Genomic DNA, 15,949 nt, shown 5'->3' on the forward strand with positions numbered 1-15,949 from the left:
GTCTGAGCGGGGGTGGGGGGGTGGCGCTGCTGCTGTGCGGAGGGGCTCGCGAGGGCGCGTTCTGGAGTCGGGGTGACGGTTTGAGCCGACACTGTCGCCTGGTCTGTACGCCGAGTTGCTCTCAGCTCAGCCACGTGACGGAGGTCGGACAGGACCAGGCTACAGGGCCTCGGTGACTTGGAGCAGGGGTGGCCAGGGTCCCTCTGTCCGTCCACCCAGCCCTGCCTGCAGCGGAAACGCTCCTGAGAACGTGTCTGGTACGGTGACATGAACCTCTCTGGTCAGGAGCGGGACTTTCCCTGGACACCCGGGGAGGAGGGACGGCTGTCCCTGCTTGCCCAGGGCTGGCGCTCTGCGAGGCGGGTCCGCCTGCCGCGAGGGTGTGTGAGGAGGGGCGGGCGCCAGCCCCCCGGCCCGGAAGGGAACAGCGACACACTTCTGCTGGCCCGTGGCTTTGCCAAAGACTTTCAATAGCATTTTTTAAAGTGCAAAGTGACTAGGTAAAGATTTTTATCCGTGACCAAATTAGAATGTATTCAATATAGGAGTTTTAGGAACACTTTTTAATGTAAAACAAACTGATAGCAAAGTTTTATCATTTTGAAGGACGTGGACCCATGACAGTCTGCCGCTAGTCCGCTACTAAAGGTAACTATTGACTTGGTTTTAGTGAATCTATTGTTTTTAATTATAGTGATAATGATTTATTAGCTCAGTACCTAGAAATTACCTATATTTTGTGCTACTGTTATCACTGTTTAAAGTTATTTTTATTATTTATGCGCTTGTTTCCCACTTCAAGCCTTTGGTCTTTGTTGGGATGACAGGACGATGTTTATCATTGATGTCTCGCCTAGACATTTTCAAATTATGAATAATTAAGGACAATTAAGCTTTAGGTCTGTCTATAAGCTATTCTGGTCAGTTTTCTGTGGAATCTGGCTGGTCTCCGGAGTGTGTCTCCAGGACACGTTCTGGGGGTGGTGGCGGCTGGGAGACGGGGGTGGCACAGGCCTGCCTGTGCACACGCTGCTCTCAGGCCAGGGTCGGCGGTGGCACGGCTGTGCGGGGGGGAGACCAAAGACCCGCCCAGGAGGGGACTCCGAGGCACACGGGCACCGTCAGGCAGCGGCAGTGGCAGCCCTGGGGGACTGCCCCGGCCGCTGGGATCGAGCCCAGGTGACCGCAGTGGGCAGAAGCTTCCCCCTCCCTTGGCCTCAGAGGCCCACACGGGCTCGGGTGGGGGGAGTTGTTCTGGGCGCAGGCCTGGGCCGGTCACGCCTCGTTCTTGTTGCCTGTTGTCTTTCAACCGTGTTAAGCACCGGCGGGAACAGTAGAGCAGCATGACGTTCGTGCGACCGTGGTCAGCAGTTCTTTGTTCAGTGTGGACGCTTCATGTGGATTAATTTATAGAAGCCCCAATATGTCGTTGAGTATTTAGATGAGAATGTTATTTGAACGGAATTTTCTTAACCAAGAAGGTAGTATTTATAATGCATAATCATTTACTTGTAGTGAATTGTTTAAAGTTGTTAACACTTGTTTAAGTTTTTTACACTATAGCATTTATGCAATGGTTTACAGAAGTCATGGAATTATTTTTATCAGTATGGGAATTAATTAAAACTCTGAATCTTTATTTTGTCTGCATCTCTGTGCACAAACAGACTGGCCAGCTGGTCCCTGGAGTGTCCCCGCCTGGTGCCCCTGCTGTAGTGTACTTGCCCCGCCACCCCCCCCCCCCAGGTTCTGAGTCACAGGAAGTTCCCACGTGGTCCTGGGTCACCTCGCAGCTGCTCGGAGGGTCTGTCTGTGGGTGTGCCGTGGGCCAAGTGCTCAGAGCTGGAGGTTCCTGCCAGGACACCGGGTGGCATGTCAGGCCGCGGCCCCACGCAGCAGGAGGCTGCAAGGTGGGCTCCGCCTCCCCCCAGGTGTGACTCACCTGTGGGCTTTGTGTAGTGGATGCCGTGCTGGGCGAGCAAACTTCTGAGCCTTTTTATCTCCTGTGACAGCTGTGTGTGCGCCTAGGACACAGGAGTTAAGGGAAAGTCAAGCCGCTTGGTGGGAGGCTGTCACGTCCAGGGTCCCCTCTCCAGTTCTGTACCTTTCTGCAGTTTTCCAGGGTCTCAAACCCCAGGCCCTTGGGCCCTCCCTCCTGCAGCCCGGGTTCGGTTTCTCCTGGGGTCTTTAGATAGCCGGCGTCCTCGAAAAGCGCCCTCAGCAACTTCTCATGGCCCTGAAGGTGGAGGTGGCAGATGAAGCACCCGCCCCCCACGGGGCAGCCGGGGTGCCCCCCTCGAGTGCACACACCTGGGGCGTGATCAGCTCGTCGGCCAGGTCCTGCTCCACCTGGTCCCACCGCTGCTGCAGGGCCTCCGGCAGCGCCGGGTACACTGAGGATCCAACCAAACCCGGATTGGCCGAGCCCCGGCACCACCCCCCTGGCCGCGGCCCGGCGTCCTACCTAACAAGGAGTGGGGGTGGCAGACGAGGGGGGTCTCGAACGTCAGCGAGTAGACGCAAGTGCTGGGCTCAGACACGTGGGCCAGTCGGTTGCTCTTTCCACAGGTAAGCTCCACCTGCGGGGGGGGGGGACCTTGGTGCGCGGGTTGGGGGAGCCCATGCCCCTCCTCCCGGGCACCTGTCCTCGCAGCCCCACCTTGCTCTGCCGGCTCCGGGAGCGGCAGGAGTCACCGTCCCTCATCCACATGCCCGAGAAGGTGTTGTTGGTGATCTCCCACTCCTGCCAGATGCTGGGGGGCGAGGGGGGCGAGGGGTGCGTGAGGCCGGGCCCGGGCCAAGGCACCCCCCGGCCGTGCCCTGCTCACCCGAGGATGCCGCTGTAGGCGTTCCAGCGGAAGGTCTGCTCGTGCTGGCTCACGTTGTGGAACGGGCAGAACTCATACTTGTACCTGGGGGCGCAGGCGCTGTCAGGGGGTCCCTGGCTCCACCCACCCCACCCCCAAGCCCCCACTTACGTGGACTCCACCAGGCTGAAGCACTTGCCGGCGAGTCTGAAGAGATGCTCGGGCCCTAGGAGAGCAGAGCGGCGGGTGAGACGGGGCTGCGCCAGGCCGGGGGAAAGCGGGCACCCTGCCAGGCTCGGGGCCGTCGGGGAAAGCCTATAGTGAAGCCCGGGGGCTTGACTGACGTCAGCAAAACGCCAGACCAGGAAGCTCCCAGCTCGGTTCCCATGGAAACCAGAGCACCAGGAACTGGCTGAGCCAACCTCGCAGAGCCGGAGCACAGACTGGAGCACAGACGGTCTCGCAGCCGGTGAGCACCCACCCGACAAAAGGCCACTTTCAAATGGGCAGGACGGGCTCTGTGGCGTTCGTACTGGTCTCACGCTGCCTACCCAGCTCCCAGGAGGGCCAGGCGGACATGCGACAGACCACGGAGAGCCCAGCAGGGGGGCTCAGGGACACTCAGAGCAGCCACGCACACAGGGACCTGGGACGGCAGTCACCTGGCCCTCCGGCTGACCCTGAGGCGCAGGGCACACCCAGCCAGCAGGGGAGGGGCCGCGCCACAGAACCAGTTGGCAAGGCGGGCAGAGTAGCCCGTTTTCCAAAGGACCAATTTTCAACAACAAAAAATCACAAGGCGTACAAAAGAAACAGGAAAACACGTCCCATTCAGAGGAAAAAAACGGACAAACTGGGAATTGTACATCCAGCTAAACTGTCCGCAGACCTGGGTGTTCATCACCGACAGGCCTGCCCTAGAAGACACGCCAGGCGCGCTGCGTGCGCACAGAACACTGCGCGGTGACCGGGAGCTGGGTGGAGAGGAAGGTCTCCACTGACGGCAAACACGCGCACAGACTCACAACCCTACAGGTCTTAAAAGACAAATGCATAAAAGCTGATGAGAAATCTGCGCGGGGGGTCCCCGAGAGGCAGAGGCGTAATCAGCGCTGGGCGCAGAGCCGTGGAGCATCAGCTCCTGCAGGTGACGGAAGCTAAGCTGCGGTAAATTTAAACTCAGACTGGATAATTGCGGGATGTTATACGTAATCCCCATGGTCACCACAAAGGAAATGGCAACAGAATACATAAGAAAAGGAATCAAAATGTCACTACAACAAAAGCCAACAGAGAGGCAAGAATGAAGGAAAAGACCGGAAGCCTCGCGCCGTTCCTTTCTGTTTTGTTCTCTTTACTGTGATCGGGGAGAACGTGGATTAACTCCCCGCTCAGAGGCACAGGGCGGGACGAGCGGAGAGACGAGGGCTCTCGCTGCGAGCTGCCCACGGGAGACGCAGTTAGATCTAGGGACGCAGGAGCGAAGGGCAGGGACGGGAAAGACGCGCTGCGAACAGCCGCACGGGAGCCGGGGAGCCGGCACTGGGCGCAGCTCACCCAGACTAACGGCCACACGGGAAGTGAACACTGGCAAAACTGAGGGGAAAACAGTTCTACCTTAATGCTTGGGGACAGAGATGTCCCCCTTTGGCAACGGGTGGAACAGCGGGAACAAGAGGAGACGAGACTCGACGACTCCCCCACAGCAGCGGCAGAGGTGACCCCACGACACTGGTCTCCACAAACGTACATAGAATGAAACCGTACAGTGTCTTTTCTGATCATGAAAATGAAACTAGAAATCGGTGGCCACAGGGAAACTGGAACATTCACAAATACATGGAAATCGACACGTTCTCAAGCAGCGGCCAATGCCCCGGGACACGCCAGACTAGGGACGCGGCAGAGCGGTGCCACCAGGGAAGCTTACAGCTGTGCACAGTTCCTCCAATCAATAACCCAGCTTTCTGTACCTTAAGGCATCGGTCCCCAACCTTTTTGGCACCAGGGACCAGCTTCGTGGAGAACAGTTTTTCCAGCGCTGGGGGGAGGGGGGAGGGGGGAGGGGGAGCTCAGGCGCTGGTGGTGGTGACGGGGGTGGGGACAACTGTAAAACACAGACGAAGCTTCCCTCGCCACCACTCACCTCCTCTTGCCGCGGGTTCCTAACAGGCCACAAACCCGTACTGGTCCGCAGCCCGGGGCTTGGGGACCACAGCCTTAAGGAACTCAAAAAAGAAGAGCAAACTAACCCAAAGGTAGCAGAAGGAAAAAAAACAATAAAGATTAGAGGTAAATAAAATAACAATTGTAAAAACAGAGAAAAATAAAAACTAGAAGTTGGTTCCTTCCAAATGTCAACAAAACTGACAAAGCTTTAGCCAGACTGACCAAGAAGAAAGACTCAAATTACTAAAACCAGAAACGAAGGGGGCCTGTACCTACCAAGGTCACAGAAATAAAGAGGCCGAGTATCTGCACTACTGTGAGCGCCTGTCCACCTTGGTGGCCTGGACGCGACGGGCCGATCCCGGCACACACACAAGCTGTGCGTGCCGAGACCGAGCAGTCAGAAACCTCCCAAGGAAGAAAAGCCCAGGACCTGGCTTCACTGGTGAATTCTATCAAACATTTAAAGAACATCAGTCTTTCTCAAATGCTCAAAAAATGGGAGGGGGGAGAACAGTTCCTAACTAACTCTATGATGTCACAATTAGCCTGACCACTATCCCTTATAGGCCGGGTGCGGTGGCTCCTACCTGTAATCCCAGCACTTTGGGAGGCTGTGGCAGGAGGATCACTAGAGCCCAGGAGTTCGAGACCAGCCTGGGCAACACGGTGAGACCTCCATCTCTACAAAAATACAAAACTTAGCCAGGCGTGGTGGCATGCGCCTGTAGTCCCAGCTACTCTCGAGGCCAAGGCAGGAGGATGGCTTGAGCCCAAGCGTTGGAGGCTGCAGTGAGCTAGGACGCCACTGCACTCCAGCCTGGGCAACAGACCCTGTTCTCAAAACAAAACAAAACCCAACCAAAAAAAAAACCCCTTATAAACACTGATGCAAAAATCCTCAACAACATACCAGCAAAATGAACGCAGCAGTGTATCAAAAGGATCATGTACCATGACCAGGTGAAGTTTCTTTCCTGGAAGGTGAGGCTGTTTCAACACATGAAAATCAACCCCTGTAACGCACCACAGGAACAGAACGAAGGGGCCAACGACCACGATTCACCTTGAGCAATGCAGAAAAAGCAGCTGGCAAACACCAACACCCTTTCTTGATAAAAGCACACGTTTTTTCTCTTTTAAAAGCTGTCTGCAGTATTACTTTCTCCATTAACCAAAATAAACACACAGGAGGCACAGGGCGACTATACCTGGCTCTTACCCTTCCTCCTGCAGAAGCCAGAAGCTGCCACCGGAGAACCACTGTCCAAGGCCACCCTGACTCTGTCCCTGCCGAGCCTGCCTGGAGTTTAGTTCCCTGACTTTCGGCTCTCCCCTGGGGCTGTGGCGCTTGTCCCTACCTGGGGACACAGGATACACCTCGGCCCCTCCTCTGGGTTGGCTGCGTGTGGGCGGCCCCTGCACCCGGACTCACCTCCCACCCTCAGCCCCCTCGTGCACCTTCCACCCGAACCCCAAGGCTTCGCGCCCCCCCCCCCCACAAGGCTGGCAGTGGCAGGAGGCAGTCTGGAGCAGTCTGCTCACTTGCGCCCACGTGTGGCTGGCACCGGGATGGTGCCCCAGTGTGGGGGGCTCCAGCCGCTGGATGGTCACCCTCATCCAGGGGATGATGCCACAAGCCCACCACGCTGGCATTCCTCAGCCGTGGGGCCACCACGTCCCTTGAGTGCAGCCCCAGGCCCCTTCCCAACCTGGTCGCCCTCCCTCCTCCAGTCCCCCGCACCAGCCTTCCTGATGGGGGTACGGGCAGCGTGCAGACGCCGGCCCCCACTCTGTCTGCAGGTATCTGCTCCGCTCCCCTTGAGCCAGACACACCCGGACACCTGGGCTGGACTCGTCACTACCCCTGCCGGCGGGGACCATCCCCAGGTTCCGTATTTACCTGCCTGAGCGCCGCAGTCTGCACTGCCAGGGCGCTCACTGCTGCCCTCTGCCCGCAGGCCCAGGTGACCCCCACCAGCTGCCCCTGGGCCCCAGCTCTGCGAGACCCTATCGGCTGGCTGAGTGCAGAGTCCCTCGTTCCGTCCCCGCCAGCGCTGCCCCTGCTCAGGCCCAGCGGAGCGGGGGAGGCTTTCACCGGCCCCGTGTCTCTCGGTGACAAGCCTTCCTGAGGGGGCCCTTCCTCCCTGGCCCGACCCCACACCTATGCCCCAGTCCGCTCCTGGTTTCCACAGCCCGCCCACAACTTGCCCCAGGGCCTCACCCGCACCCACACCCACCCCCTGAGGAACCCTGAGCCTCCCGGGTCAGCCGCGACCCCTCCCCACGCACCGACCGGGCTCCCATCCCTGTGGGAGGCACCTCCACCACGGCTTCTCCAGCCAGGAGCCAGGGGCCGCCCTGCTCCACCCTCACCCTCTCCCCGACCCGGGGACCGGCCCTGCCCACGTCAGGAGTCTTCCCGGCTGTCCACTGCCTCCCACCACCACCTCCGAGCCAGAACACCCTCGGGGGACGCCGTGGCCAGCAGCACCCTGCCCTGCCTGCTTCTCCTGCCACATCGGGGACACTGGCTCCAAATCACAGACCTGACAACCACTCACCACTGCCCGCTCCGCTGATGGGGTGGAGACCCAGGCCCTTGGGGTGCCCACTGCCACCGCGCAGGGGCCAGGCCCTACCGGCCCGCCAGTCCTGGCAAGGCCGCACCCCTCCTCCTGGGGCCAGCTGGTGCCACCACCTCTGCCGGGACCTCCAAGCCCCAGGCCGCGATCATGACAGTGCCCTGCTCAGCCTCACCTTGCCGCTCGGCTCCCTCAACTGAACTGACAGCAGCGCCCTGCGCGCAGGCCGGGTCTGTCCGGCGTCACGCCCTGCGGCCCGCGCCCGGACCGCTGCGTAGTTCACGCTGAAGGAGCGTCACGTCAGAGAAGCAGCAGGCGCTTAACACAGACGCACCTGGCGGCACAGCCAGGGAAAACACTGGTCTGAGGACAGACTCCATCAGCAGGACGGAAAAACATGAACTGCCGAAAAGCAGGTCTTGTCTCACATCAAGATAAGGAAGTCGGGTCCCTGACGTACAGAACTTCCAGAAATCAAGAAACACCAAACCCAGCATGTAAATGTTTTCACACACACATGTTCAAATACAAAATAAAAAGGACGAAATAAGTCCATAAACCGAAAACAAAGCGAATGAATCTTACTGTGTATGATCAGTATCGTCACCTCACAGTGCAAAGAATCATCTGCAGTGAATCAAGAACATGTATTTCCTGGAGTCTCGAACCCGGCACATACCTGCCACAGGGGCAGTCACTGTGTTGATGACATCAGAAGCCACGCCTCTGGACACCAGACCAGCCCTCCTGCAGCCTCCCGTGGCTTCTGACACCTCCGTCTCCTCCCCTGCCCTTTCTCCTCCTACCTGTGTTTACCTTAACTACCCGCTGTGGCTCAAGTTACTCATTTTATCTTGTTTTCATTTGGGGCTAATGGTCAGTTCCAGTCTTTTGGTCTAGGTTTCTAATCAAGGATACAGTCAAGTACTCACAGCACAAGTGATGGGTTAACTTTAGAGTCAGAACTGGTGCTGGGTGGGGTTTGCAAGAATCTTTTTTGTTTTTGGATGAAATTTCTACCTGTTATATATCAAACATTCTTGCTGCTGCACTACACAGCTCTAGCAAATATTACGCGCCACTGAGGGCTCAATTATTCTCCAAGATGAGAAATGTCCCTGGGTTAAATTAAAAGCCCTGGGCAGGCACCGTGGCTCATGTCTGTAATCCCAGGACTTTGGGAGGCCAAGGTGGGCAGACTGCTTGAGGCCAGGAGTTGACGACCAGCCTGGGCAACATAGAGAGAGCCAGTCTCTACACACACACACACACAAACTAGCAGGGTGTCATGGCGTGCACCTGTAGTCCCAGCTACTCAGGAGGCTGAGGCAGGAGGATCACTTGAGCCCAAGAATTGGAAGTTGCGGTGAGCTATGATGATGCCACTGCACTCTAGCCAGGGTGACAGAGCAAGACTGTTTCAAAAAAAAAAAAAAAAAATCATACTGGTCACCGCACCTTCAGCATCTCCTGTTTTTCACGCTTGGCGCTCAGTTTCCTGGCTTTTGTTCCCACAGTCCCTTCTCCCCCCTTTGCTGTCCTGTGTAGGGATTTGGTGAGAGAAATTTTTGCTGCACCCCATATGAGTTCCAAGTTTTATTTCTGCAATCAAAGTGCTTCATGCTGGCTTTTCTCAAAAACAAACAACCCCCCACAAAAGTCAATGTCATAAAAATCTAAAAACATAAAGGGGGAGGGGGCTGTTCCAGATGAAAAGACTCACGAGACGTAATTAGCCAAATGCACATGAGAACCCTGACTGGCCCTGGACGGAAACGCGGTGGGGACGATGGCAAAGGCCTTCCTGACACGCCGGGGAAGTCTGGATACACACTGGTTACATTACAGAATCACTGCCGATTCTGGGGCGGAAGAGTCACACTGGAAGTATTTGGGAGCAGAGTCATGATGTCTGTAATTGATTTTCAAGTGGTTCAGAAAATACTCACCTTTTTAAAAATGGCCACAGAGGGAGAAGACACAGCCAGCAGGGCAGAGTGTTAGCTGCTGCCGTAAGGAGAGCCCGCTGGTGTCTCCTCTCAGTCTTCCCATTTTTCTACTTCATACTTTTAATAACAAAAACATCAAATACTTTTGTTCAGAGTCAGAGTCCACATAACAAACCACAAACATGGCGCTGCACTATCTGGCCCCAGTGTCCCCAACCTCACCCTTGACCGGCCGCTCTGTCCCCTCTGGCCCTGGCTTCCCGCTCAAGGTCCCTTTGCAGGACCCCTCCCCCCAGACAGCCACCGTGCTCCCTCCCCTTTCTCCTTCAGCTTTTGGCCCAAATGTCACTTCTCAAGACGTCTCCTGACCACCTTGTTTAAAGTGGCAGTCCCCAAAACAACACACGCCCTCCCTTCTCCGCCTCCGTGCCTGCGCAGCATCTTCCGCACTGGGCACGTATCTCACCACTTCCTTCACTGCCTGCTCCTCCATCCCCCACCGTCAGCTCCGCAGCTGTGTATGGTTCACTGCTGCAGCCCCAGCACAGACCCTCTTCTAGATTTTTGTTTCTTCAGGACTCAGTGTTCAAAATGCACACACTCCATGGCCCCACACCTGCACTTCTGGGATCTCTTGGGAAGCCACTCACACGGGGTAGAGACAGGCGCCCACAAAGGGCTGTTCTCCACCATACTACTACTCACGGCCAAAACGTGTAAACAGCCTAAGCACAGCGCGTGCCAAGAGAGGAATGCACAGCCGTCCTGCGGAGACCAAGCACCCAGCGAACAGAATGAAGAATTCAAGACACACAGCGAGTGACAAAGTAGCAAAGTAAATGTGTAGTATCAGTGTGAGCCGGCGGGGGGGGGGACTCTGAACACCAGCCGGGCCCTTCCCGTGGATCGCCCTGACTACGGTGGGCGTTGCGGCCGCCCTGGGGAGCCCGGTGGGCGTTCCCCTCCTCGCACACACCGGTCCCCCCCGCCGGGTCCCCCCGGGGCCGAGGTTCCGCGCAGCCCCTCGCATCGGCCGACCTAGAACCGGTGAGCACCAGGACCAGGAAAATCCGACTGTTTAATTAAAACAAAGCATCGCGAAGGCCCGCGGCGAGTATTAACGCGACGTAATTTCTGCCCAGAGCTCTGGCCGATCAAAAGGGAGTCCCAACTGGGGCCGCCCGTGGCGCTCTCTATTTTCGGGCTACACTATGTGCTAAAAATTATAATAAAAGATTAAAACAGCAGGGGGGGAACAAGTACAAAATTAAATAATGACTTACTTAGAGACAGAACGGACTAATTAAATTCACACAAGCAGAGGCTGGGAAAAATTCAGAACTTTATGTAAAAACCAAAGCCCAGAAAAGACATAGGATCAACAAAGCAGAGTTTAGACATCAGTAACAATAATACTGGTTAAAACTACTACACTGGAAGCCCTCAAAATTATAAAGTGTCTCATTTGGGTAAAACTCTAAGGAAAAAAAAAAGGGCTAACAGTAAAAATATTATATCATAACCAATTCCCTTTTAGACATTCTACATGCGATTTTGTAAACAGTGTAAAACCAGGTAGAGACCCGGCCAGTGACAGACGCGGTTTTTATACATAAGAAGGACCTGATCCCGACCTCCCCGTAGCCACCATTACTGTCTGGCCTGCCAAGGGCACCCACCGACAGACGGCAGATAGCGGTACCTCCGCTGGCTCCTCCGCTGGCTCCGAAATCGACTTGGTGTGTGTCTTTTGGTAAAAATGCCTCCACTCTAGTAGTTAGACATTTTCTTTAAACTTATATTTTCTTATACAATAATGGGCCAGTCCCATCTGTACCTTGTGTTCACTATACACCTATTAAATGTTTTCTAAAAAATTTCCAGGACTTTCAGCGCAGGGCAAAGCCCTATGGACTCACTATTAATACTTTTAATTTACAAAAATTTTGTAAACAAAAATGGCCCACATTTGGTGTAGGATGTCCGCCAAAAAAAAAAAAAACAAACAAAAACACCACACACCCAGGCCACCCTCGCCAATCGTGTTCAAACTATAGTTTTTAAAAACCCAGGGTGCCCTAATCAGATTCCTTATATACAAATTTAAAATAATATTTTAGTAAATAACCCAAAGTGGCTACAGACTTACAAAAAGCCAGGTGAAAAGGCTAAAACAACAGTTCTTATAACCAAACCTTCCACTGGGAATAACAAACAACCCAAAATATACCCAGCGGAGGATTCTATTTTGTCAAAACTTCCCCCATATACTTCTGCCCCTAAAAAACCCCAAAACAAGCCGGAACCGAGCCCTGAGCCAACGAGCCCCCGGCCACTCAGAGTGGCTCACATTATGGTTCCTCTCCCAATTCATCCCCAGGGGTGGCCTCACTCCCTTAAGACAAGTGCCTCCCACATCGGGTTCCGATCGGCCACCATCCATGGTCTACGTGCCCTTTCTAACTAGTGACTTGTATAATTAAGAAAACCAACTCAACTTCACCAGATGACTCGACAGGTAACAAGATGTTCCACCTGTACACAAATCAATCCAGGTAAAAAAATTAATCTTCCCCTGGGGGGCTAGACTACAGGTACAAGCCCCCAAAAAACAATAAAAAATAAATTTTACTAAAGACAGGTAAATATAAATACCAGTATTTACTTATATTCGTTGACACTTTTTCTAAATAAACAAAAACTTTTCCTACAAAGTCAGAGACAACACAAGTAGTTCTAAAAAAAAATTAGTAACTAAAATTGTCCCCAGATTTGGCCTCCCACTGACCCTAAAATTGGACAATGGCCCAGCGTTTATCACCAAAACAACTCAATTACTGGCCCAGGTGATAAAAATTAATTGAAAATTACACTGTACTTATAAACCTCAAAGTTCAGGACAAGTAAAAAAAATAAGTAAGACATTAAAAAAACATTAAATAAACTAAAACTACAGACTAACAAAGACTGGGTTGGCCTCCTTCCCTTTACCCTACTAAAGACTAAATACACTCCCTATGTTAAAGACTTAAGCCCATACAAAATCATGTTCGGCCCACCGTCCCCCCATCCCCAAGCTGGGGGAGGACAAAGTAACAGAGTTAAATAACCATTCCCTTCTTAAGTCATTACAGGCCTTACAGTCTGCAGCCCAACCTGGGGCCTTGTAAAGGCCATTCATCCTGGACCAACTAATCCTGCCCCTGAAAAGACTTCATTCCAGAAACAGCCGGGAGACCTTGTCTAAATAAAAAAACTCCAACCAGCTACCTTGGAGGCCAGGTAGACTAGACCCCTGCCAGTGATCCTCACCACGCCAACAGCCATAAAAGTTGCCCGAAAACGTCACTGGATCCACTGCACGCAGATTAAAAAGACGACCCCAGATCAACTCCCTGAAAAATAGATCGCCCAGCCCACTGAAAACCCACTAAAAATAAAACTTTCCAGAGAATCCTCTGGTTCCTCCTAGTTATCTGTCTCAATCCAGCAGATGACAACCCCCACCAACCCATAAATTACACCTAGGTACTTACCAGAACAATGGATAAAACCGTAGTGGCCCAAAACTCTTCCCTATCTCAACCCGTCTTCCATTTCAATCTTTGTCAATTGTTTAATAAAATAAAAGAGCATCTTAAAAGGGGATACCAAATGGGTTCACAAGGACACTCGGGAGGCGGTTACACCGGAGCCAAAAACTACGGGTGTGGTGACAGAGGTCTAAAACAGGGTCTACAGACCTACCAACACTATATTTATCCTACAACTAGGCTGCCAAAATGGCAAAAGCAGGGCGAGTACTATTGTGCCAACTCGGGTTGTGAGACAATGACATCATGGGTAAACAAGGACCCCTATATTTCACTGACTCAAGACAAACAAAACTACACCACTAATACACTCGGGTCTTGTAACCCCAAGGCCATCAGGATTTATCAGTAACACACTCAAACTTGGGCCTCGGAAAAAACATACAAATTTAAACTTTATGCCACAACTGGAAAATACTCAGACCTGAGGTCCTATTCACCATTCAAAAATTCACTCCTACATGGCCTAATAACCCTGTAAGACCCAACCATGATTTATATTTAAATCTGCCGCCGGCACAAACTCTCCAGCCTACTAATCAACCAAACCCTACCAAAAACATCCCTATAACCCCTCCTTCCCATACCCAGACGCCTAGGCCACAAAGACAGCCACCCCTTAATCTGTTAAACTCAGTCTATAAATTCCTCAATAAAACTAGTCCTAATATAACCGAGGATTGTTAACTCTGCCTAAACCCAGAACCTCCCTATTACATGGGGATCAAAGCCACCAACTCTGTTGGCCCCACAAAAACAGATATTAAAAACTCCACAACAACAACAAAAAAAAACCCCAAAACAACATTACTGTAAGTGGGGTCAAAAGCCAAAACTCACTTTAAAAGATCTCCAGGAACAGGGAACCTGTCTCTACTCCCCTAAATTCATCGTAGCCAGATCTCCCTATAGTGACTCCTATAGTTCTGTTATAAAAACCAACTCCACCGATCCAGAAAACACTTCTGGTGGCCCCCCAAAAAACTTGGTTTACTTGTACCACTACAATCACCCCTTACATACGGCCATCCATTATATCCCAGAAAAAGGACCTTTACGTCCTTATACATATTGTCCCCCAAATATACTATTACTCTGGGGGAAAAAACAGTTTCCAGCGCCCGCCCGTTTCAAACGAGCCACACCTGTCCTAGTGCCCCTACTTGTAAAATTAAAGATCTCGGGCTCAACAGCTATAAAAACCTCTGCCTTAATAATAAACAATCAAAATTTTAAAATCTTAAGCCAACAAATCGATCTTGATCTCAATAAACTAAAAAAATCTGTCACTCACTTAAACACTCAATAAATTCCCTTATAAAAGTAATTTTACAAAATCACCAAGGCCTGGACCTCCTGTTCCTTAAATAAGGTGGCTTATATATAACTCTAAAAAAACATGGTGTTTTTACACTAATCATTCAAAAATAATTAAAAATAACCTCTCCCAAATACAAAATAGACTAAAAAAAAAACAAAAACCATAAAAATAACAATAATTAATATAAAAATCTTTTTTCATGGTTCCCTTGGCTGACCACTCTCTTATCAACAATGGCCGGGCCACCAGTCTTGTTCCTACTAACCTTACTAATTGGCCCATATATACTAAATTACCTGTTATCATACATACAGAAACAAATCCAAAATATAAAATTAATGGTACTCCGAACTCATTATCATCACATCTGTGATGACAAATCAAGAATTTAATTCTCACAAAAAACCAGTAGGGATGTAAAGGCCCACTTGAAAACATGCTTGCTCACCAGATGGCCGATGTCCGCTTGACGTAAGTCTATAATTTAACCCTATGTTTGCTCGCTAGGTGACCTATGTTCGGCTTGACCTATGTCTGTAACTGGAAAGATGTACCCTACAGAGATAAAACAAAGCAATTAACTTGTAACTAATTGTTTAAACTTTCCAGCTGCCTGTCGTAAAATTTATTGTGCTTGCTTAACGCCTAAAAAAATGTTCTTAATTAGTGCTGTTTCTGTAAACCTACTCACTTAAAAATTGTAACTGAAACGGGGGTCCGAGACCGGTCCCAGACCCCACAGCTGTAAAAAAAACAAAAAAACATAATGTTATTTCAACCACCATGCCTAAAGTCACGTAGCCTAAAGTCACATAATTCTAACTTAAAATAATGTAAAACCTTCCTATTTTTTCGGCTCAGAGCCATTCTCTGTACCTATATCCTAACAGGGCAGGGGGTGGTCGCTGGCCAGCTAATAAAGACTCATAACTTGACTCAATTCGGTCTCTAGGTGGTCATTTCTCCCACTCCATACTATAACAGAGACAGCCACTTTAACTCGGTACAGGAACGCTCTGGTATATCCTCGCGCGCTTAACCATTCATTTCAGAAGGTTGACAAACCAAGGCACGAGATTCCAGGCCTAACTCGCAGGGTCCCGCATCCAAGGCCGCCCCTCCTCCCCACCGGAGCCCCCGCGCCCACCGCCAGGGCTCTGCACTCACCAGACACGGGCGCCGGCTCCCTCTTGGGCTGGAGACGGCTGGTCTGGGGCAAGAACAGGTTGTTCACCCTACGGGAAGCGGCAGGGTCAGCTGGGAACCGGCCCAGGCCGCCCGGCCCAAGCCGCCCCGCGACGCCGCTCACCCGAATGTGTTGGGCTCCTCCACCACCTTCATTTTGGCGGCGCCTGCGGGCCCTGCGGGGAGGAGGTTGGTGAGGAGGTGCGGGGGGCGCGGAAGGGGTGGGGGCGGGGGCGCACGGGGCCACTAACCGCGCGCCGCGAGCCAGAGGAGCAGCAGAACACACGACGCCTTCGCCGCCATAGCTCGGCGGCGGTCATGTGGGCGCCGGTCGGGTCAC

At 52.5% G+C, this 15,949-nt stretch overlaps 1 protein-coding gene across 1 annotated transcript; it reads right to left on the reverse strand.

Moving 5' to 3' along the window:
* Positions 1-20: 20 nt before the first annotated feature.
* On the reverse strand, positions 21-15,912 carry GNPTG (N-acetylglucosamine-1-phosphate transferase subunit gamma). Its single transcript, XM_069485718.1, has 11 exons — positions 15,861-15,912; positions 15,734-15,785; positions 15,592-15,659; positions 2,979-3,033; positions 2,829-2,912; positions 2,660-2,753; positions 2,465-2,579; positions 2,311-2,393; positions 2,105-2,236; positions 1,943-2,024; positions 21-1,852 (listed from the first exon to the last, which is right to left on the reverse strand). Exons 1-11 carry the CDS (start codon positions 15,910-15,912, stop codon positions 1,755-1,757), a joined length of 915 nt encoding a protein of 304 aa, XP_069341819.1. The 3' UTR covers positions 21-1,754.
* Between the last annotated feature and the right edge of the window lie 37 nt (positions 15,913-15,949).

Source organism: Eulemur rufifrons, chromosome 14, assembly GCF_041146395.1.
Source record: "Eulemur rufifrons isolate Redbay chromosome 14, OSU_ERuf_1, whole genome shotgun sequence".
Classification (NCBI taxonomy): Eukaryota; Metazoa; Chordata; class Mammalia; order Primates; family Lemuridae; genus Eulemur; species Eulemur rufifrons.

What these genes read in the sequence shown, in the direction of transcription:
- GNPTG (XM_069485718.1), bottom strand. Translation starts at nt 15,912, where the DNA reads ATGGCGGCGAAGGCGTCGTGTGTTCTGCTGCTCCTCTGGCTCGCGGCG. An exon ending in GAGGAGCCCAACACATTCGG is followed by an intron (nt 15,660 to 15,733) that starts GTGAGCGGCGTC and finishes CGCTTCCCGTAG; the next exon opens with GGTGAACAACCTGTTCTTGC. An exon ending in GCCTACAGCGGCATCCTCGG is followed by an intron (nt 2,754 to 2,828) that starts GTGAGCAGGGCA and finishes CTCGCCCCCCAG; the next exon opens with CATCTGGCAGGAGTGGGAGA.